Source organism: Ambystoma mexicanum, chromosome 13 (assembly GCF_040938575.1).
Source record: "Ambystoma mexicanum isolate Mex_15411 chromosome 13, UKY_AmexF1_1, whole genome shotgun sequence".
NCBI lineage: Eukaryota > Metazoa > Chordata > Amphibia > Caudata > Ambystomatidae > Ambystoma > Ambystoma mexicanum.
In genome coordinates, this window is record NC_090938.1 from 68108682 (window position 1) to 68132677 (window position 23996).

The 23996-nt window shown below is 49.4% G+C and overlaps 1 protein-coding gene across 2 annotated transcripts in view; it reads left to right on the forward strand.

Moving 5' to 3' along the window:
* The window catches only part of TMDD1 (transmembrane and death domain 1), a 115998-nt gene that overhangs the window by 51742 nt on the left and 40260 nt on the right, over positions 1-23996 (forward strand). For both annotated transcript variants that reach the window (XM_069632606.1, XM_069632607.1), the window contains exons 2-3: positions 5297-5467; positions 6093-6212. In XM_069632606.1, the coding sequence (XP_069488707.1) occupies positions 5297-5467; positions 6093-6212 (291 nt within the window). The remainder of the gene's footprint in view (positions 1-5296; positions 5468-6092; positions 6213-23996) is intronic.

Below are 23996 nucleotides of genomic sequence, written 5' to 3' on the forward strand. Positions count from 1 at the left end.
AATAAAACATCGGGGACTACAAGCTTATGCAAACGCAAAATGGCTCCAGATAACTCGATGGGAGCTGATGATGACAATTAATTCTACAGTAAATGGATTCAACGCAATAAAAGAGGAACTGCGAGCAGTGAGGGTGGTAGCACTACAGAACAGATATGTATTAGATCTCCTTACAGCAATGGAAGGAGGAGTTTGTGCAAAGATAGGACAATCATGCTGCACATTTATTCCTGCTAACGATGCTGACAATGGTACACTGACAGAAGCAGTATCACAACTGGCCCAGATGCACTCCAAAATGATGGAAGAAAGCGAAGGGGTGAAGAAGGATAACAGCTGGTTTTCAATGTTATGGTCATGGATGCCATCTTGGCTGTCGGACGGACTGAAGATTATAGTTGGATGCATAATACTGGCTGGAGCTGCACTGATCATAATAAGATTTTGGAAGGCCCGGAAGGCAAGCACTACAGACGAAATGATGGAAAGGGTCGGTATGCACCCCTTGATGCCGGCAGATGATGGTCAGCACACAGACACAATAATAAAAGAAAGAGAAAAACTGCGCAAACAGATCATCACCAACCACCTGGACCCACCATCTGTGAAGCTCGAAAACCCAAGAAACCCAAGGAGCTACATAGGGAAATGGGTATACTGCACACCTGGAGGATCTGTGTATATATGTATTGGTCATTTGAAGACCATGTCAACCACTATGGACACTTGGGAGGAGTAACTAAATATGGAGAGTAAGAGGAGATAAGGAAAAAGATATGTTTATGGTCGACAAGTCGACCAGAGGGGGGACTGAAGTGGGAGAATGGAACAAAAGACTCCCACCAAACCCCTCACGCCCCTGGCCTAGAGGATCGCGGCCCAGACACCCGCCACGGGAGGAGTTTGCCTATCTACCAGATGACCAAATGCCCTGGTACAGGAACATACGGATGTGCCCACCAGCCTGCCCACCAGCCTGCCCTGCCCATGCCAACACCTGCGGCATGGATGAACTCGACTGAACCATTCAACAGTAAATAAACACATCGTTAGAGATGCCATGACAACCTAGCCAATGGTCAGCACATCCGTGCAAACATGCACACTAGACACTCCCACACCAATCCACACGAAGAACATATTCAGTGCTATGACGTAGGTGATGGACACACCCTCTGACACGCATCTTTATTATTTTCCACATAGGTTTTTCAAAATGCAGAAACGCAAGACGCACAACAAACTCATCTAAAATGCTTGCTGACGCTTCTCCTAACCCATGCACTGCAATGAGAAATATAATGAAGACATGATACTGGGGATAAAGCAATATGATACCATAACCTAAAGCGCCGTGCATCAAACATCCCCATCTATGCACCAGGCCCAAGTAGGCCGCAAGCAAGAGCCTCCATGAACATTGAACAAGCAAGAGTACAATTGCTGACCCTGCAGAATGATCCCGGCGAGAACAGACAGCCAAGGGCACAATGTTGCAACCTCGCATACCACAAGCCGAAGCCAAGGTCACACCTGCAAACTAAGCCAGACACACAGTGGAAAATGCAATATTAAATGTGCAGAATTCTGCCTCAACCACGGTCTCTCCTCACATGACCAAGCCGAACCTGACAGGGTGCCAGACCCAGGAGGAAGGAGGCGCCTGGATCCCACGTTTTGAGACACAGACAGCAACAATGAAGCGACTCAATGGACATCTGCGGCGGTGGGAGTAGTCTGCCCTCCAGCATATGAACAAATCCTCGCATTGTCTGCACATACCCATAGTTATGCATTGTTGCAAATGACAGGTGCACCGCGAGCTGGGAACAACGATGGTCCCAGACTGGGGGGCTCGCGAGTGGACCAATCAGAACATGGGGCACTTATCACTGACGCCATTAACATTAGCCAATCCTCAGGGGTCTTCATGTAACAATTTTCATGTATCTAATAGAAGGGACAACCCAAATATACCACCTGACTGACCCTCAACCACTAACAGCGCTCTCTATACGTATGCTATAGTAACCCTACCACTCGAGGAACCAATCCAGAGTGGCAATAGGTTTTTTGCTAACTTTCCCAGGTGATGCAAGTAGCGCGTCATACTAAGGTAAAAAGGGCCTGCGAGCCCCACGAATTGGAAGAGAGTGTCAGGACGGACGCGTACGATCCTTGACCCATCCCTGCCATTTTTAATAAACAGCAGAACCACCTTGCTTCTTGCGTGTGCCTCATACTCATTTTTGGGATACGCGGGAGGAGTTGGGGCCTCCCTGCCCGGAGGTCTGCGGACGGCCCAGCCGACCCCGGGAGAATTTCCCCCCGACAAAAGATTGCATACTAGACTGTCCTATCTCATTGTCCCTAACCTCATTCGTCTCTCCTCGTCCCTGTCCCCAAAACTGCATTATTTTATCAACTCCTTCACGTTTGTACATCATCTGACTGAGTTTGAGCGCATACAGAGTACCCACGGTGCACATCTATTTTATTAAATATCTATGACCCCCTTTTCCTGTTCCCACTTCCTTCACACCAACTTGTTGATGTTTCATCTCCAGTCCACTCCCACTATATCGTAAAGCGCCTGGAAACAGGATTGTCCCGCAGACTGTTGTTATTTTTGTGCAGTATTCCTGTTTGAATCACTACGTGATCTAAGAAATGAATAAATACAAATAAAACAAATAAATTAAAAAAAATACTTGGCACATGCCTGGACCCTAAATTCCCTTTCTGAAACAGAAATGCAGCAGGCAGGTGGGGCGACAAGCATTGGGAGGTGAAGCAGAAATCCAGCAGGCAAGTAGGAAGACAAGAATTTGGCGGTGAATAACAAAGCCCGCAGGCAGGTAGAGAGACAAGCATTGGGAGGTGAAAGGCAAATCCTGCAGGCAGGTAGGGAGACAAGCATTGGGAGGTGAAAGGCAAATCCTGCAGGCAGGTAGGGAGACAAGCATTGGGAGGTGAAAGGCAAATCCTGCAGGCAGGTAGGGAGACAAGCATTGGGAGGTGAAAGGCAAATCCTGCAGGCAGGTAGGGAGACAAACATCGGGAGGTGAAAGAGAAATCCAGCAGCCACCTGTAGAGACAAACATAGGGAGGTGAAACTGAAATCCTGCAGGCACGTAGGGAGGTAAGCATTGGGAGGTGGAACAGACATGTAGCAGGCAGGTGGGGAGACAAGCATTGGGAGGTCAAAGAGAAATCCAGCAGACAGGTAGGGAGACAAGCATTGGGAGGAGAAACCGAAATCCTGCGGGCACGTAGGGAGACAAACATTGTCAGGTGAAACAGAAATCCAGCAGGCAGGTATGGATAGAGGCATTGGGAGGTGAAACAAAAATCCAGCAGGCAGGTAGGGAGACAAGCATTGGGAGGTGAAACCGAAATCCAGCAGGCAGGTAGGGAGACAAGCATTGGGAGGTGAAACAGAAATCCATCAGGCGGGTAGGGAGACAAGCATTGGGAGGTGAAACAGAAATCCATCAGGCAGGTAGGGAGACAAGCATTGGGAGTCACCCAGAGTGGATCAGACAAGACAGAGTTGGAACCTACGTTGAGATTGCAGTCTTACAGGAGGCAGGGTCATAGGCAGTTTTGTTAAGCACAGCAGTACTTATCCCTCCGCAGTCAATATCGGTAGGGGTCAGGCGAGCAGAGATTTTAGAAAAACGTATAAAGGGGAGGGTGAAAAAATAATTTTAATGAAACAAGCGGAGTTAACTGCCGAACAGTTTTTATTCTTCACACTAGAGAGGGAGGACTAAAGAGTACAAACTTCCTTAAGTGTTTTACTTTAAATATTGTAAAGTAGTGAGTCAGTTGAGGGTCAGTCTCTCCTCTATGTCCTGTTCTAGATAGGCCATCAGCACCAACTAGGAACAGAACAAATGAATTGAGGGATAGTTAGACCTTCTGATAGGGAGAGCTAGTGACCTGTAGGCCACTATATGTAGAAGGAAGGAAAAAATAGAATCTCAAACAACTTCTTCCTGTGTTGTGTAAAGAATTGGGGGCACCAGGCAGAAGTTGCTCGTCTTTAGCCCTTACCTATGACTGTGTGTTTTGATATTCCAATAATTTCCAAAGCATTGAAATCACTTAAATTTTAAATCCATCTGTTTCTGAGAATGGTCAAATGTCTATTTCAGGTTAGAGCTCTTGTACTATTCATATTAACTTTTGAATGTTCCCTCCCATTTGTTTATTGATGCCCCAAAACAAACATCCTTGAAATCCACTGCTCATTTATGAAATATCTCTCTGTATTTTTGTAAATGCACTTGATAGTTTCTAAGTTTGGGCAATCAAATTGAAAGTGATATATTAATAAAATTAAAACATGCTGCCTTCTTTCTCTACAATGTTCCACCCTTCAGACAAGGTACTAAAACACGAGTGATTTAGCTGTGATATATGACATATATGTTGAAGCTTGCGGGTGCAAAGGGAATGGTGCCATTTTCAGAAAAGTCACCAGTTGAATGTGTTAAGTTCTATATCTTGGTAAATTTCCACCTTTTTAGGTAGTGAGTAGCACAGCATGTTTATTAAGATACCGTGCATGCAATCCTTGTAGTAAAAAGTATACGAACATTAAAAATATTAAAAATATACGAACATTATTAACAATATTACATAGAACTTTAAAACAACAGTTACATCTCCAATTACAACCTTACACTGAAGAGCTTAAAGAGCTGTACTTTCACCTCAATTACAGTTTGTGTTGCCACACTTGACTGGAGGTGGCAGTATTATTGATGGAAACATCACTGACAGGTAGATCAAGAAGACTGCCAGACACACCCCCTGCAAGAATGTCTTCCAATGCAATGTGAGGACTAGCTGTCACCTTTGGCTGTGGCAGAGGCACCTCTACTGCGGCCACACTTTCTGTGGTTATAGAACCGTAAAATGACATCTGTGGCACTTCACCAGTTGCGCTGTGTTGGGATTTACAGATGTTAATGTCACTGCGTTGGGCCCAACTACATGAGCTTCAGGCACCACTTGTTAGGCAATCCTGGCTTCTCCTCTGGACAGGAGCAACCCCAAAGCCAAATCTAACAACCAGGCATCAAGCTCTAAATCTTGCCACCGCACCCCTGCTAGTTCCCTGCATTCACGGTGCAGGTTGTGGAAGGGCATAGGTTCTGCAGAGGGAGAATTAGTACAGACATACATTGGTAGTCCGTCCCCTCTCTAATCGCCTGCATCGAAATGATATGTAACTTGGAACACAAAGTCATCAAGTGAAACCAATTTTTGCACTTTACTCCTACAGTTGCAGATGATCTTGGTCCCCACATGATTTTGAGGATCTCTGTGCTGTTGACCCCCGAAGAGTGCCAAGACTTTCACACGCGGCTCATCAACCCAGACATCAATGTCGACGATGAGCTGAATAAGCTCTCTCTAGAGAACAACAGACTGAAGCGCAGGAAGCGAGAAATTGGTAATCTTGGGTTGGGCGAAGACTCATTATCCAGAGTTAAGCATGGTACACATGGTGTTAGAGTGATGGTTCGAGCAGGGGCAGAACCCCCATTCCTATAAAGGTCAGGCGTCTCGAAAGGTAGGGCTTTCCAGATGTTTTGGACTATGAGTCCCATGATGCCTCACAATTGACTATGCTGGTTAGGGCTGATGTGAGTTGCAGTGCAAAACATCTGGAAAACCCAAAGCTGCAGACCCCTATGCTAGACATATCTACTCTTGGTATACTGTCTTCAGCATCACCCTTCCAGAAAGATCTTAGCATATATTCACTAAGGAGGAGAGTTGCAACTTCAAAATACGGAAGCCAGAAGTAGAATCAAAATATGCACATGAAAGAAACTATTATTTGTAAACATGTGTGCACAGTTAGCTGAACTCACACAAACACCCCCCACACACACACGCACATGCATGCACACAAACACCCCTACACATGAACACACACACAAACACACATGTACCCACACACACAAATACATGCCACCACACACACACACACTCTCACATGTGCACCATTGAAATTAATTGCTACCTATTCATCCAAATGAATGTTAATTATTGCTTTTGTACCCATTTACCAGTTACCCCAGAACAGTGTGTCCAGGTGCTTCAAGAGTGGCTTGATGATCAAGGGGAGAGCATGTATTGGGACCGGCTCTCCCGAACACTTCGGCTCATTGGTCGTGAAGATGTTGCCCGAGGTATGTCAATCTAAGGTGCTGTCCAGTGTGTTGATCACACCAGTGTGTGACTTTCTCTTTGGAAACTTGAATTTGAATGATCACGTTATGCATGGGATTGGAATAGTGTCCTGGCTAGGGTTTCGGCCAAAACGACCTAATAGAAAATACTAAATGCGTGATTTGGCCAGATTTCGGCCGTTCGAAAAATCCAACAGCTGAAAAGTTCGACCAAATGACGCATTCGCTGCTGGATGGGTTTGGGGGTGTCCCCCGCACCCTTGCTCTCTGTATTGTGAGCGGGGGTTGCAGGGTAGTCCCCCACAGCCATCCCCCCCAAAAAAAGGCTGCAGAGGCTGTGGGGGAGTCCCTTGCACCCTTGTTCTTGGTGTGTTAGGGGTGTGGGTAGGGGTGTGGCTAGGGTGTGGGTAGAGGTTTGGGCAAGTCAGTAATGTTCAGGGGAGAAAAGACTGAAGATTATTTCGGAAAAATAATCTTCAGTCTTTTCTTCCTCGAACATTTCTGATTAGGTCTTTCAATCCCCAACCCTGGCTAGGTGTGACTGACAATGCTAATGTGGAAAAGGAATTAGTGGCTCCTGCCACACTTTCTGTCCACCCTATCAAAGGTATAAACTGTAAGAGCAAGAGCGAAACGTAATAGTGAAAAGCAAGAGTGCTCCCATGAATCCATTGATTGATCTATTTTCGGGGAAGGATGTTCTCTGGGGATCTGAAGAGTGCTCATTGTATAACAAAATCACATTCACTGGCACAAAACAGGAACTTGATGAATCGGCATAACAAAATCAGACAACTACATCTTATGCAAAGACTCTGAATGGCAGCCATATTAGGTGTGGATCTGGTTAGTTGCAAAGCCTAAGGTAGCACATTCAAGTACAAGTAAGGCATTGTTTTAGCATTAAATGCCAATCTCACGTATAAACAGTGAAGTACGCTTTACTCACTACATTTAGAGTGAAACATGGTAAGGAATGATGACGTCATTTACCTTCTATTAATTACGCAGTAAAATCAAATTCAGAGGAGAGAGATTTTATCTGGAAAATGAGAAAGAAAAGTATCAGTATTAACTATAGATGGACGTACGTATAAAGCAATTTATTTATATATTAACTTAAAGATAGTACAAACTGTAAAACACTAAGTTGATCAAATGCTAAAAGGATGAAAATGTACCCGAATTATTTCTACCCAACATATACACACATTAATTCATTGAAAATCCAACACATCACACCAGCTTGGAGATCACTAACAACAAAATATTCTGTATCTCCAGTTAAAACGTGTGGAATCAATGTATGTCATCTGTTAATCCAAATACCTTGTGGTTTACGCCACAGGGATAATGATTGTTGGTGAGAGGCCTTGGAGCAAAGTCATTGAGACAGATTCTAAAAAATGTGTGCAAACAACAAAAAACCATGGATACCTTTGTTTAGTGTACTACTCATTGCAGATATGCGGAAGCCACTGTATTCTCAACTTTCAGTATAGACTCTGTGAAAACTAGTTTCATCAAGGTCATTATTCTGTGGCTTGTGCTTTGTTATGTGTGGGCTACAAGTGTTTAGGGTATGCCCCGATCCGATACATACTTGCAAAAAAAACTAAAACATAACTGATCATAATCTGTTACGCTCACCTGACTCCCAGGGAGGCGCAGGTCTGGTTTGGAGTGTTGTTGCTTCTTCTATGGTGAAGCGCAGGACCCGGAAGATGGACTGGACCGGACCTTCGAATCTGGCTTGTCTGGCTCGCAGGAATATCTTTCTTAGGGTTTGAAAGGTAGAGCTCTCCATCCTGCTTCTCATGCAGGGGCGCGTTGTATCCAGTTACTTCACTGGGATTTTGATTGTAGAGGGTTCAAGTTTTGTTTTCCCGGTATAGCACAGTAAGGATTCTGTTAATGAGTATGATTCCGCAATAATAATTGTTTGTTGTCTCTTTTTCAGGTGCGGAAACTATTCCGAGAAGAGCTGTGGAACCGAAGAATGAGACTCTGGTGAGCTTCATGAGAGTTCTCTCAGTGTCCTTGTATCAATGCGCTCACTAACGCTGATGTCTCTTTTTCCCCTTAGGGGCCGGGGTCCAGAAATGCCAGGATGCGGCACCAACCCGAAATTAAGTTGGAATAACCCAACAGGTAAGCTTTGTAATGGAAATTAAGGTTTCCTTGTTTTCTTTCCCCTCTCACCTTTATTCTTGTCTTTTTCTCCCTAGGCGCGGTGATGTGGCTGCGAGTCCAGACGTCGCCGTAGAACGTGGCGGTACCTTGTACAGGTGAGTGAGATGCGGCGCTGCAGCGATCGATGCGATGTGCTTTTAAATGGATGTCTTCCTTTTCAGGACCGTCGGCGAGATGTCTCCGGAATGCGGATTTAGCATGTAAGGACTCTTCTTTACCCTTTTCTCTTCTCTTCTCTCTTTGCAGGTGTTTCAGGATGCTGGCAGGAGTGGCAGAAGACAGAATGCAGGAGCAAACACGGTGAGCGTCCAGCTGCTAGATGCAGAACAACGCGAAGCGTGAGTTGCTGCTTGGGCGTGGCTTAAATAGCCTTCAAAGTAGTTCCAGGTATGTATCCTTCCTCTCAGGTATGTATTCCTCCCCTGACCACACCCGTGTGGTTAAGTAGTTCCAAAGATAAAGTAGTCCCATTCAGGACTCAGAAGGCCTGGATGTTGCAGCATGGTCTGCATCAGGTAAATTAACACTAAGCACCTTTAACACAAAGTCCCCTTTTATGAGCCTGGCGCCTATGGCGCCAGGACTGTGGCCCGATATGAGCCTGGCGCCAAAGGCGCCAGGACTGAGTCCAAAGAGCCCCTACTTGAGGCTGTTGTGACTTCCCTTGAAGACATGATGTCTGCCTCTGGGGTAGCTGGGTCTTGTCTGGCACCTTGGAGGTAGGCATCATGACATAATCTCCACTTTTATCTACTGATCTTCGGTGGTGTATTGTTTTTAAGAATGATGTTGTTTTATGGCTTGAGTAAAAAAAAAAACAGACTGAAATGAATTGACCTACTACACATTTTGGAAAGGATGAATAGTGGAGCAAAGATGTGATGGGCCGCCCCTAGAGTACATTAGTGTCAGGAGTGAGCTTCTGACACTAAGGTAGAGGGTCCCAGCTCTCATATAAGGTTCGGAAATGAACATCAATGAATTTGGGCTTCCCCTGTGCCTGGTCCAAAGAGCTGCATGGGAAGGTCTTTCAGTTTGGCGCATTTCAAAGTGCATCCCATTTTGTGGTTCTGGCTTGCGCATTGCAATGCGCCCTTATTTAAGCAAATGAGCAAGGGAATGAAAAAGGGCATCTGAATGTGTGTGCTTTATGCCAGATTCTTAGGCTCCTTAGCACTATAATTACAGATCTCTTTATGATTCAATTTGAAGACCCTGCATTTGATGCGAGAACTTAAGTCTTTGAGCACCCTCCCACACCTTCCCCTGCAGCACCTCTGGAAAGTGTTACCTTTAGGAGTTCCACTCAGGTTTTGCCTTCACTAACACGTATTGTGTTTATTATTATTATTTTTTTTTTTTTTAAACTTTATTTTATTAACATTTTCATAATATAACAAACAGGCTGGAAGCATTACCATAGATTCAACATGTCATCAGCCCTCAAAGAGGAAGAGCCCCCCCACCCGCCCCCCCAGAGAAGAAAAAGGAAGAAAAAAGGAAAAAACAAACCCTCCCCCCCATTAACTTGGATCCAGTAGAACCCCCTTTGCAGGGAGATGCGTTGCAAACTTTGTATGACCGGAGTTCGGGAAAAAAAGCAAGAAAATTCCAACTGCGTGATAGGCTGCATGTCGTCCATTCTCCCCCGGGACGTGGGTCCTCATTTCCATCCACATTCCCTCCTCGAGCCTCAGTGGACCTCCCATCCCCAGATCTGCTGTACTCCGTACCAGTTAGCCTGAAAGGAGTTCATGTCATTGTTCATCATCGCTGTTAGTTTGTCCATCAAGAACATGTTTTTAACCTTGTGTGTCCAATCCTCCTTTGTGGGCATCCCCCTGCTCTTCCATTTCTGGGCCAATGCCACCCTCCCGGCCCTCAGCATTGTTTCCCACATCCTCGGGTATCTGTGTACCTCCGTATCCTCTGGGGGGAGGCCCAGCAGTATTGTTAGGGGATTGTGGGGAAGCGATTCCTCCGTGACTTCGGCGATCCAGCCCCTTACCCTCTCCCAGTATGTTTGCGCTTTCGGACAGTGCCACCACATGTGGCCCCTCATGCCTGGTTGGTCACATCCCCTCGGGCAGGCGGGGGAAATTCCCGTGAACATTTTTGACAGTTTGATGGGATCTCTGTGCCACCCCTGTAGAATTTTAAAATTGTGCTCCATGTCTGCAGTGAACAGGTTCCCGTGGAATGCTATTTTGAATATCCTCGACCAGGAATCCTCAGATATTTCTTCCCCGGCCAGCTCGTTCCAGAAAGTGCGGAACCCCCTCCTCTTCTCCAGGTCAACCGTGTTGAGGATTCTGTACATTGCAGATACCGCCCCCTTCCTGGAGGTTGCAGTATCGAGTAGTTTCTCGAAGGGGGTCATCTGCCTCTTTAGCCGCTGGCCCCATGCTTGATCGCACAGGATACCCTTCAATCGGAGATACTCGAATATGGAGATTGTCTCCGGGCCGAGGGCGGTCTGCAAATCCTCGTATGGTAGGAAATCTCCCTCTTTGAACAATTGTCCTGCCCATTCCAACCCTGAGTCCGACCAGGACTGTGCATTACGGAACCCCTTGTTTCCCAGTCTAAATGGGTGGCCCCAAAGGGAGGACATCGGGGACGGCCATGATGTCAGGTGTGCCGTTTGGGGGCCCTCCCTCCATATTGCCCAGAGAACTCCCAGTGTTGGGTGGGATTTGAGTCTGTTCGGGATGAATTTAGGTGGGGCCCATAAGAGGTCGCGTACCTTAAGTGGGTGCGCATCCATATCCTCCAGATACGACCAGTATGTGCCCATCCCTTCCCTCATGTGTTCCAAGAGGACGCGCAATTGAGCGGCGCGGAAATAGAGGTGAAAATCAGGGAGCCCGAACCCCCCCTCCTCTCTAGGTAGGGTAAGAACGGCCTTCGCGATTCTCGGGGTCCTACCCTGCCATACAAACTCGCGCACCGCGTTCTGGAGGACCCTGAATGTTTGGTCGGGGACGATGGCGGGGAGGGCGGTGAAAAGGTATAGTAGGCGCGGGAGTATATTCATCTTCACTGCCGTCATGCGGCCATACCAGGACAGGATCGTGGAGCCCCATCTCCTTAAATCGGCGGTGATCTGTGACATAACAGGGTCATAGTTGGCAGGGGCGAGTTTGTGCAGGTCCCTGGTCAGGAGGATCCCCAGGTATCGAATTGAGGTCTTCCCCACCGCTATTCCCCCCAGACTGTCCCGGGAGTCTAGTCCTGGGTCCTGAGTTCTCATAGGGAGGAGGACTGATTTAGATGTATTGATCTTTAGGCCTGAGAATCTCCCAAATGCGGACAACAGGGACAGGAGAGGTGGGAGTGAGGATCTTGGGTCCACCAGATAGGCCAGAATGTCATCTGCAAACAGGGAGAGCTTGAATTCTACATCGCCTCTCCTGATCCCCTTGATGTCTGGGTGTGATCTGATTGCTATTGCCAGGGGTTCCATAGTTAGGACATAAATCAATGGGGATAGTGGGCATCCCTGTCTTGTTCCTCGCGATAGAGGGAGTGGGGCCGTCAGTCTACCATTCACTTGGACTCTGGCCCTAGGGGCCCTGTACAGTGCGGCCACCCAGTCCCTAATGTGGGTCCCGAAGCCCATCTTCCGGAGAGTGAGCTCCATAAACCTCCACTCGACCCTGTCGAATGCCTTTTCTGAGTCCAGGGAGAGGACGCTCGCATCTAGGTCCGACACCTGGGCGTAATGAAACAGGTCTATGGACTTGCGAATGTTGTCCGAGCCCTGTCTCCCCCTAACAAACCCCACCTGGTCCCCATGGACCAGCTTCGGTAGGACCCCCTCCACCCGGCTCCCGATGACCTTGGCCAGGATCTTGACATCAATATTCAGCAGGGAGATCGGGCGGTAGGAGGAACACTCCGTGGGGTCTCTACCGTCCTTGGGGAGCACTACAATGATTGCCTCCATCATGGAGTCCGGGAGTGGACCACCCTCCAGGACCGCATTGAACACCCTGACCAGGTGGGGGGCGAGGGCCGACTGAAACCTTTTATAAAAGTACACTGAGTATCCATCTTCGCCCGGGGAAGTGCCCACCTTCATGCCGCTGATCGCATGTTCCACCTCCTCCTCAGTCACCGGACCCTCCAACCCCTCCGCCATCTCCCTAGTCAGAGACGGGACCTGTATGGAGTTTAGGAATTCCTCAATCTCCCCCCCGTCCCCTCTGTACTCAGACGAGTATAGCCTTTCGTAGTATCGGCGGAAGGCCTCTCCAATGTGAGGAGTGTCATGCCCCAGCTCCCCCACCTCGTTCTTTACTGCCTTCACCATTCTACTCTTCTGTACTTCCCTCAGCCTCCAAGCTAGAATCCTGTCCGCCCTGTCCCCCTTTTCATAGTACTTTTGTTTAATCAGGTGGAGGCTTCTCTCTGTTTTGTGGAGGAGAAGGTCTTTTAGTCGGAGCCTATAGTCGTCCAGGGCTGCCACCCGGTCCCGGTCTAAGGGCTCCGTGGGGGAGCCTCCCGGTTGAAGTTGGGCAATTTTTCCCCTCAGATGCCTCTCCTGGGCTTCCCTTTCTCTTTTCCTCCGGGTTCCCAGTCGGATCAGGACTCCCCGCAGGGTTGCTTTAAACGCGTCCCACAGGGTGTGTGTACGCACCTCACCGTTGTCATTGAATTCAAAAAATTCTGTAATGGCGTCAAGGACTTCCTGGGCTAGGACCTCGTCCTTCAGGAGGGCGTCGTTACACTTCCATCTTCCCCTGTGTTCATTAAAGCCCCCTCTCGCTATGGTGACTCGAACCAGGTCGTGGTCGGACCAGGGGACTGGGTCCACCCTATGGCCAGAGATAAATGGGTACAAGGTTTCATCCACCAGGACATAGTCTATCCGGGAAAAAGATGTGTGTACGGATGAGTAGTAAGTGAATATGGGGGTGTCCGTTCTAGGGGACGGGACCGTGTCCACCAGGCCCAGCTCCGAGTTGACCCTCTGGAAGCCCCGTGCCATGATCTCATCGAGTGCCCTGGGGGCCTGGGGACCGACTCGTTTCCTGTCCCGTATTGGGTCCAGGACCATGTTGAAATCCCCCCCCACCACCACCGTCCCATGGACAAAGCCTTTAAGTTTATCCCTCACCTCTTCCCAAAACTGGATTTGGCCCTCATTTGGGCCGTAGACGACGGCTAGGGTGAGTGGGGCTCCCTGTAGGGTTCCCCGCACCATCAGGTAGCGCCCCTCAGGGTCCTTCAGCACTGCCTCTTTCTCAAGCCCCACGTTCCTCGCAACCAGGATGGCCACCCCTCTCTTTTTGTTCTTATGGGAGGCACTGAAGACCTCCCCGATACCTCCTCCCCGGATTTTGGGTTCCTTCCCCCGTGGCCAGTAGGTTTCCTGCAAGAAGAGGATGTCGAGGTTGGCCCTTCTGAACTCTCTACAGACCAGGGATCTCTTTGTGGGCGTATTCAAGCCTCGTACATTGAGGGATCCCACTCCCAGGGCAGGTAGACTGTCAGCCATAGTCCCAGGTTCCCTCCCTCTCAGTCATTACCCACGTGTCTCTCTCCTTCGCATGCTCCCTTGGTTCTACTTTACGGATCTCACCCCCTCCCCCCCCGGTGGGCCTGAAACTCCCCAACTGCCCACCGTGTCCCAACAGTGTCTGAACAACCCCTACTCCCGAATATGCCCCCACCCCCCTCCCCGGCGTCCAGCCAATTAGTTCTGCCATTGCTGGCTTTTGGCCGAACCACCAGCCTGCCCACCTCGGCCAGGCATTTCACCCATAAAGCTCATCCCCTCGAGCCCCTAACGGTCCCCCCCGGTCGTATCTCGACCATGTGACCCCTGTACTTGCTGTTCGTGGAGACGGTGGTAGTGGTACACTCTCCGAATCTGCGCATGTCTGTCCCGGATTCAGTAGGTCACCCCCGTTCTCAGTCCTCGGAGTCGTGCCGTTCTCCCTCTTTTGCTGGAGATGGAGTGTTCATTTTCCGAAATTTCCTTGCGCCGGTGCGCCTTCTCCTCTCCCCGGATGGACCGGGGCTGTTCGTTCTGAGGTTTTCTGGTCCCACTGGACCTCTCCGGGGGTGCGGTTCTGCTGTATATTCTTGAATAGCGTTCCGGATGTCGTCTTCCGTGATCAGGGTTGAGCGTCGGCCCTTGTATTCAAAGCTCAGGGAGAAGGGGTGGCCCCATCTATAGCGCACGCCCTGCTCCTTGAATAGTAGTGTGAGGGGTCGGCATGATCTGCGCTTGGCCAGCGTGTAGGAGGAAAGATCCTGATATATTGAGACCTGGGCGTTGTTGTAGGTGATTTCTCTGGCCTTTCGGGCCTCCTCCAGCACCTTTGTCTTCTCGGAGTAATAGTGGAAGCGGACCAAAATAGACCGGGGGGCCCCCGCTCTGCCCCCTGCCCTATGCACCCTGTCGAATGTTGGCTCGGTTGTCATTGCCTCTGCGAATAGGAGGGTGATGATATCCTTCACTATTCGAATGACGTCCCTCTCCGTCTCCCCCTCCGCTTCAGGCACACCGAAAATTCTGAGGTTGTTCCGCCTCTCTCTGTTTTCAAAGTCGTCCATCTGTCGAGCCCTTTCCTCGTCCCTCTTTCTCCAGGGCTTCCAGCCTCATACATAGTTGTATGTCCTGGGCTGCTGTCGATGATTGGTTGGCCTCCACTTGTAATAGTCTGTCTTCGACCTTGTCCACCCTCTGGTCCATTTTTTCAAATTTCTGGGCTATATCTGAACGCATGTCCCTGATTTCCTGCAAGATCGAGGCAAAGCCTCTTTCCATTGCTGCCGACGAGGGGGCCGCATCTTCCTGTCGGGCCATGGTTTCCTTGGGGTCCGCGCTCATGTTGCCTCTGGGGGTCTCCTGGAAACGGTATCCCTGTAGGGCTTCCCGCCAGTTCATCTGATGTTCACCTGCACTTAGCAGTGTCGAGCCCCACCCGCTCCGGGTCAGTATCCGAACTCCCTCTGCGGTTCAGATGGGGGCTAGGCTCATTCCTGGGGGTTAGCCTTTGCCTAGGGGGGGCGGGCACACGCCCCACCCGTTCCTGGGTGGGGGCCTCACACCCCTCTCGATGTCGTTCCCCGTGCTCCGGGGCTTCTTCTGGCCCGTGCGGGTGGAATCGGTATGTCCCGGGGGTCCTCCCCGCGGCGTTCCGGGGGGGGGGGGGCGGACCCCTCCGCGTTGCTGCTGCTCACTCTTCTCGCCCCCCTCCACCGGGACTCCGCGGTACGCTTCTTCTGGTCCGTGCGGCCTGGGCCCGTGGGCGCGGAGGGCTCCTCCGCCTCGGCGTTGCGCCCGAGGGATCTTGTGGTGTGTGGGGAGGTGGGGGCGGGCCCACGCCCCACCAACGGCGGGCGGGGGCCTCTCACCCCGTCCGCCCTGAGTTCTTCCTTCCGCAGGGGGGGGGGCAGGGCGGAGTCAATGCACCACGGGGGTCCTCACCGCGGTGTTCTTGAGGCGCGGGTGGTTGTCCCCACTCGCGCCAGCGGGGGGGGGGGGCAGGTCTGGGCCCCTCCGCGTCGTTGTCGCTCACTCCCCTCGCCCCCCTCCTCCGGGACCCCGCGGTCCGCGGCAGCCCGATGGGGGCGGGGAAGGCCGAGCGCCGGACCTCTCCGCTCGAGCGGGGTCAGCCACGGGGGCTCCTGGCCGGTCGCTGTGCCTCCTTTCCTCTGTTCCGGGTGGTGGGGCGAGGGGGGAGCCCGTCTCCCAAGCCGCCGCCAGGCCTCCGGGCCTACGGCTACTCGTCGCGGCGAGGGGGCCTCAGACGCGGTGCTCGCTCGGACGCGTTCACGCGTCCGGGCCGCGTCCTCCTCCGCTGTGCCTTCCTCGGGAACCCCGGGGTCTGCGGGCTCCGTTCTTTTTCCCACGGGGGGCCCTGGGGGTTCACCCGCTCCGTCCGCCGTGTTGGTCCCGCCGGGGGGGTCTCGGGGGGGCTCGAATCCCGCTGGACGCCTGGCTTCGGGGAGAGCAGCACGTTCAGGCAGCCATTGCCTGCGCGCCCCCTGGTGGCCTCTCGTTTATTATTATTTTAATGAATTTTATTGGATGAAATTTTCTGACCAGTGTTTATTTAATTTATTGTCATTGCTGTTGGGGTTACTTACTAACTTTGACTATGTACTACCTTTGAAGCAATAAACTAGTGTACAGAGTGCAAGAGTGCCTACAGACGGACAGTGCTCTTCTTGGCAGCATTTTTACACATCTAAATGTGTTTATAGTCCATATTTGATGTGTTACTCCGATGAAGAGACTCACTACTGATACTCAGATGAAGAAAGACTCAGGACTGACTGGTGTTGGCAAGATGAAGAAAGACTTAGGAATGTGTTGTATTACTCGGCTGTGGGAAATCATGAAATTGGCTGGTAGTTCGTGGGTAAATAAATACTCAGCACTGACTGGCTTTACTTAGATCAAGGAAGGTCCGGGACTCACTGATGTTACTCAGGCGTACAAATACTCTGGACTGGCTAGTGGTTCTTGGTGCAGAAGAAATCAGTGTGGCTGTGCGAGAGCTACAGTAACACTCTTTAGTCCCCTTAAATAACCAACCCATCCTCTCATGATCTTCCTGGCGCTCCCTTGGGTTGGGTGTTAACAGGTAGGGTGCCTGGCCTGGGGTACTATACCACTCAGCATGAAACTAAAGCAATTACAAGATCACACAAACTAGTTGGGAGTGTACCGCAGAAGCACTGAAAACTGCAGAACTTCTCTGCAGGATGTGTGAAGAAAGTGTAGCAATGATACAAGCACCCCCGCAAGTCGTCAGAGTTGACTCACCTTGAGTTGGCAGGTAGGCACGTTGAGTTGCCCAGGATCAAACACCAAGGGAAGGGGCCTGGAACAAAGAGGCGCTGAAAGTGAGCAGCAGAAAGGAGGCAATGCAAGAATGCCAAGACATTCAACCGTGAAGGGTTGAGGATCAGGAAAGAGTGGGACTTCGGCCATGTACAGGCACAATGATGAGGGCCTGAGACACAGGCGCAGAGGGGATCGTGGAAGAAAGTTAAGAAGCTTTGCAAGGTGCTGCATGGCCAGATCAGCAGCTGCACGTCCTTTTATGGAATTGTTAGCAAAGTGGCTGCCTTTTTACTTGCTGGCCAATTTGTTTCCCATTGCTGTGCCTAAAAGAACCCAACATCGCCAACAATTGTGAAACCACCGGAGTTCCTTGCAGGGGTGTTGCTAGGTCTGGAAAAGATCCGGGGCTACGGTAATACCGGGACTGTGGCGACTCAGTGCTTCTGATTGTAGCCCCTGAGCTTCTATCCGTGGCTACAACTAAAAGACCTGGGGCTGTAGCTCCCCCATCCCCCAGCAATGCCTCTGGTTCCTTAAAACATAACAGCTAATTGTTTTGCATTCTCGATTATCAAGAAATTGAGGGTTAGTGAATGATGTCATGTCTGTGGGGCTTTTAGGAGCTTTGAATTGTTGTGCTTAAATTAAAAGAGTGCGCAGCACTGAGCTCAAAGCTTACAATGCATACAAGAATAGGCCGCTGTTCACAATTATAGTGATAACTTGTTGTGGAGAAGAAGGGGCTTTGAGTTTTTAGGGTCTTAAATGGAGTTGTGTTCGACGAGCAAGCATCAACTTTTTTTCGAGTTCCCGAAACTTAAACAAGAAATGTACTCAGAAGCGGGGCGCCATGCTTCACGCCTCGGGATAAGCGTTAGGACGTGGATGAGCTTGTCACGCCTTCGACCTCCCTCTTGCTTTCTGGAAGTGAAGAGAGGGCCGCACATCAATCACAGTGAAAGCGTTGCACCAGCCGCGACCACCGACATCAAAACTCCTTTAATGGCGCCTCAGACAGACAGCAATTTGGGTGAAGTGATGGCGGAGAGAGCGCGCATCACGCTCGGGAGGCATCATATGGAAATCGGGGAGGGCCTTTTTGAGGCGCTCAGCAGTTTCGCGGCCCCGTCTTCACGCTGAAGGCAACCGGGGTGTCTTTCAGCGCGCTCATTAGGGACCAGCCGCGACACCGGCGCGCAGCTCCCTCGCTGACGGCTGACAGCGCCTTGAAAAGGCGGGAGCACCGCGCCGTGCTCGCTCCACCTGTGATGCATAGCGTCGGACGGGATGTTGCTCTTCGAAGCGCTAATGCGCAGCGAGAGAGATCAGAGAGCGCAGTCAGCATTTCTAGAAATTAGCGCTTTCAATGTTATATAACCCGGTCTCATCTTCGAGTCCTGGGCCTCCTGGAAGTGCATCCACTCAGCTTCGGATGAAGGATGCAGAGAGGTGTGTGTGTGTGGGGGGGGGCGGGGGGGGGGGGGTGGGGTGGGGTGGTTGGTTGATGTTGTATGGTTTTCCATGCAAATGGACACAGTGCAGAGTTTCTTCTAAATGTCTGATCAAACCCAGGGGCTCTGCAGAATGTTTGGACTACAATTGCATTGTGTGATGTCTGGGTTGCACTGACGGGCCTCTCTCCCACTTTACAGGTCTCTCAAATTTAGCAGGGGTGCTGTCTCCTAATTGCATTGTATGATGTCTAGGTTGCACTGATAGGCCTCTCTCTCACTATACAGATCTCTCAAATTTAGCATGAGTTCTGTCTCCTAATTGCATTGTATGATGTTTAGGTTGCACTGATAGGCCTCTCTGCCACTATACAGGTCTCTCAAATCTAGCAGGGGCTCTGTCCCCAAACTGCATTATATGAGGTTTAGATTGCACTGATAGGCCTCTCTCCCACTGTGCGGGTCTCTCAAATTTAGCATGGGTTCTGTCTCCTAATTGAATTGTATGATGTTTAGACTGCACTGATAGGCCTCTCTCCCACTATACAGGGCTCTCAAATCTAGCAGGGGCTCCATCTCCAAACTGCACTGTGTGGCGTTTAGACTGCGCTGGTGGACGTCTCTCCCACTGTGCAGGTCTCTCAAACTTAGCAGGGGCCTTGTCTCCGAACGGCACTGTGTGATGTTTAGATTGCACTCTCACCCAATATACAGATCTCTCAAATAATCTAACTGCGCTTAGTTCAATACTCTACCATTCCCGGAAACCCACCACTACCTAACCCAACTAAATCCCATAACAGCAGACCGTCAACACTCTAACCCCCCCACTGACAGTGCATCCTCAGGAAACATACCCTACCCACCGACAGAAAACAACACTGTGCCAGAGAACACCCCAGCATATCCAGAGAAGGAAAACCGAGGCCACTGCGACCGCACAGCACAGCATAATAGACCATCTATCATACCACGCCTGCACCTAGACTGGAAAATGGCCCGTACCAGAAAAGGACGGCGAGAAAGAGAATAAGATCATGCAACAAGAGACGCGAACACACAACACCGACAGAACCCACAAGAAACAGCCCCATTGGAAGAAAACACGCCCAAAACAGCCACAACCGGAATAAAATCCACAAGAGAAAAATCCTTATACCTCACAACAACCACGGTACACCGACACCCCAACACGGAAACCTCGAAACATGCAAAGAATTTCCTGATACACGTGAAAAAAGACGGGGGCACTCAACAAGAGAGTGGGAGGGCTCCGACCCCATTATCCCTTACATTACAAGAACAGAGTGGCAACATCGATTTCCACTACATCCCCCACAATACGGCGAAGTACCAACAACCAGCAACGCCACCCCCCCACCCAACAACCGGACCCAATGAAGAAACCACCGCTGATCTTCATCCGAGTAGCATCACAGCAGAAACACCAAGACTAATCAGCCCTGTTATCAACTTACTAGACCGCTTCAATGAAGAAGCAGCTGTCGCCTTTCTTCATCCTACTGACATCAATGCGGAAATTCCACAAACAGACAATTACAAACTCGAACAACAAATAACCTCAAAACAAAATCTCACCCAGAGAATCCACTGTAATCTAATAAACGCAAGGTCAATGTCCAAACACTCAACGGAAATATACAACCTCCTGTCAGAAGGAGGCATAGATATCCTATTTGTAACCGAAACATGGCTAGACGAGAACTACAAGATCACCCTCAACAACTGCCTGCTTGAAGACTTCAAATGCATCCAAACAAACAGAAAATCCAAAAGAGGGGGGGGACTAGCAATCATCCACAAGGAACACCTGGCCATCAAAATGGAAGATCCACTAAACATCGATAAATGCGGATCCTTAATACTACGACACTCAGTAAACCCCAAAACCAACCTGAAATTCATACTGATATACAGACCACCAACATACGATGCGACTTTCGTAGACGCTTTCACAGAAGCAATCACTACCCTAGCCATCAAGTACAATCATCTGATCATCCTCGGAGATTTCAACATCTGGTTCGACGAAGAAACCACAACCACACAAAAATCCTTAACCGCCCAACTAGCAGCTATGAACCTACAACAACTAGTCAAAGGAGCAACCCACTCAGCAGGGCACACACTGGACGCAATCTTCGCCAACAAGGATCTCATCACCACGGCACCCCCAATTCAAATAATTTGGAGCGACCACCTCATCATTCCGTTCATAATCACAATGGCCTCCCCGACAAAAAAGCAACAAGAAAAGCAACCCATCAGGATGAAAAGAAATTGGAGAACCATAAAAATCTCCAATCTAACCGAGCTCCTAGGCTCAGCAAAGCACAAGCATCAACCAAGGAAGAAGCAGACCTAGACAAAAAAGTTGCCCTACTTCATACCTGGATTGCAACAATCCTTGATGGCATCGCCGAAGAAAATCCCTTCACCCCATCACGCAACAAAACTACACCAAAATGGTTCACCCCACTACTCAACACCATGAAAAGGAAAAACCGAAAACTAGAATCTGAATGGAGGATCAACAACAACACTGCAAACAAATTGAAATACCTACAACAGATCCACGCATATAAAAAGGAAATACAAAAAGCGAAGAGGAAACATTACGACAACTGAATCTTCAGAGCACCAAACGCTCAAAAAGAACTATTCAAAATCATAAACGAAATAAATAACGCACCGGCCTGCAACAACACTCCAACCCAATCGACAAAACTTTGCGAGGACCTCAGACACCAGTTCAAAAACAAAATAACCTCCATCCAACACACCATACAAAACAGACCAAGCGTTCACAGCTCAAACCCCACCAACACAGACGAGGAACACGCAAACAAGCTACGAAACTTCCCAGAAATATCAGTTGAGGCTTTCGTCAAACTGGTAAACCAAAGCAACAAATTGGGCTCTCCTGTAGACCCTTGCCACCCCGGACATATACAAAACAATTCTCAAACAAGGAACCCCCATGGAATACCACAGGAACCTCCTCAACCTCTCAATCTCAACAGGTAAAGTACTGCAGGCCTTCAAATCGGCTTACATCAAGCCTCTACTCAAAGACACAACAGGAAACGTAGAGGACTTATCTAACTACAGACCCATCTCCAACATACCCTGCATAGCCAAACTTCTAGAAACGTACGTCTACCAAATAACGCAAGAATTCATAGAAGAGCATTGCCTACTAGACCAGGCACAAGTTGGCTTCAGACCTATGAGAGGAACCGAATCGGCTCTCCTCTCAATTTGGGACGACCTAAAAACAAACGCAGACTCGGACAACCACACCGCCCTGATTCTCCTTGATCTGTCTGCAGCCTTCGATACTGTCAACCACGCAATCCTCATAGAGAGATTAGAAGGACTAGTGATAACAGACACTGCCCTACTATGAATCAAATCCTTTGTAACAAACAGAACAGAAACAATATGGATGAAACCTTATAAATCCAAACCCAGAGTCTCCACGTGCGGAGTACCACAAGGATAATCCTTCTCCCCACTTCTATTCAACATCTACATGTACCTATTAATCAAACTCATCAAAAAACACGACCTCACATGCTACAACTACGCCGACGATACTCAAATAATCTTCAACATACAGGACACCCGAGAAGAAAACACCACACTAGAGAATATCCTTTGTGACATATTCAACTGGATGAACCTCAACCATCTCAAAATCAACCCAGGCAAAACAGAGATAATGATTGTTTCAAAAAAGGGAGGAGACATCAACTACATCCCCTGGCGAAGAGAGCTTGGCACCACACCAGAACCATCATCAACTGTAAAAAACTTAGGGGTCCTGATGGATAACAACCTCACTCTGGAGCCACAATTAAACTCGGTAATCAAGAAATATTTCTTCCTCCTGCGAGCAGCAAAAAGAATCCTACCGTTCCTGTCATTCGCCAACAAAACACTCACCATCATCGCTCTGATCATGTCCAGAGTGGACTATGCCAATAGCCTATACCTGGGCATGCCCGAACGACTTCTAAAAAAACTGCAAGGCATACAAAATGCAGCAACCAGACTCCTCCTCAAGATACCCAGAAGAGAACACATCACACCAGCGCTAAAAATACTACACTGGCTACCACTGAAACAGCGAATAAAGTTCAAGGCCATGTGCATCACGCACAGAGCAATACACAAACAAGGCGCAGAATTCCTAAGCAACAAACTACGCCTACACCAACTGACAAGAACACAAGATCAAGCACCGACATACCCCTAGAACCAAAACCCTACAACAGAAAAAAGCTTGGAGGATCGTCTTTCTCTCACCAGGCACCCAAAACCTGGAATGACCTACCTAAGAATATACGAAATACAACAAACCACCTAGCATTCAGGAAACTCCTCAAATCATGGCTCTTCAAAGCATAACCACAACGGAGACGCACTAGAATGCCCAGACATTAAAACAATGACGAAAATAACTCCAACCTCGACCACTCTCAAATTGGACAAACACTTAAACCAAAGAACCAACCACTCGACAGAGCATAAGACACCATGGAAATAGCCACAAAGGAAGGCTGCAGAGACTGACCACATACCTAGACCCACACAAAAGCCCAATTGACACTCCCGCTCGTACATACCGGACGAACACATCCAGACCGGCAGACGCATCTAGATAGACGCTGGCCTGCGTCGCATCTAGATAGGATCGATTGAAGGATAACATGCCCGCACATAGAAAAACGTGAATCCTAACACGTGCCACACCTAGAGTTGTGAACACCAGCCTCCGTGGCGCTCAGATGGAGTTGTGAATGTTAGCATGCCCACACCTGGACGGGTCTCTAGACACTGGCCTGTGCCGCATCTGGGTGGGAATGTGAGTGTTGGCGTGGCCACACCTGGAGGGAGTCCTGGGCGTTGGCCTGTGCCACGTCTAGATGAGAATGTGTGGGCCAACAAGTGCCACACTCAGACAGAACTGTGAATGTTAGCATGGTAAAGGTCAGGTAACCCACTAACTAATATAAGCTCAAACTCTGCATACTGATCTCACTCAAAAAACTCACACAACCATCTCTCGCACAACATGCCGCACGCACTTCACAACACTGCAACAACACATAAGCCGGAACAACAGCACACGCGGACTGACTCCGATCCGATACCCGAACCAAAGCTCAGCACCTGGTGTATACCGAGTTGAAGCTGCCAACAGAACACCACTCCTCTCACTATCCTACTCCCTTCTTCACCTTACTAACCCATCCCACCTTTATCGTTTACAGATCCGCCTGAGTGCTTGGGGACCAATTCCGT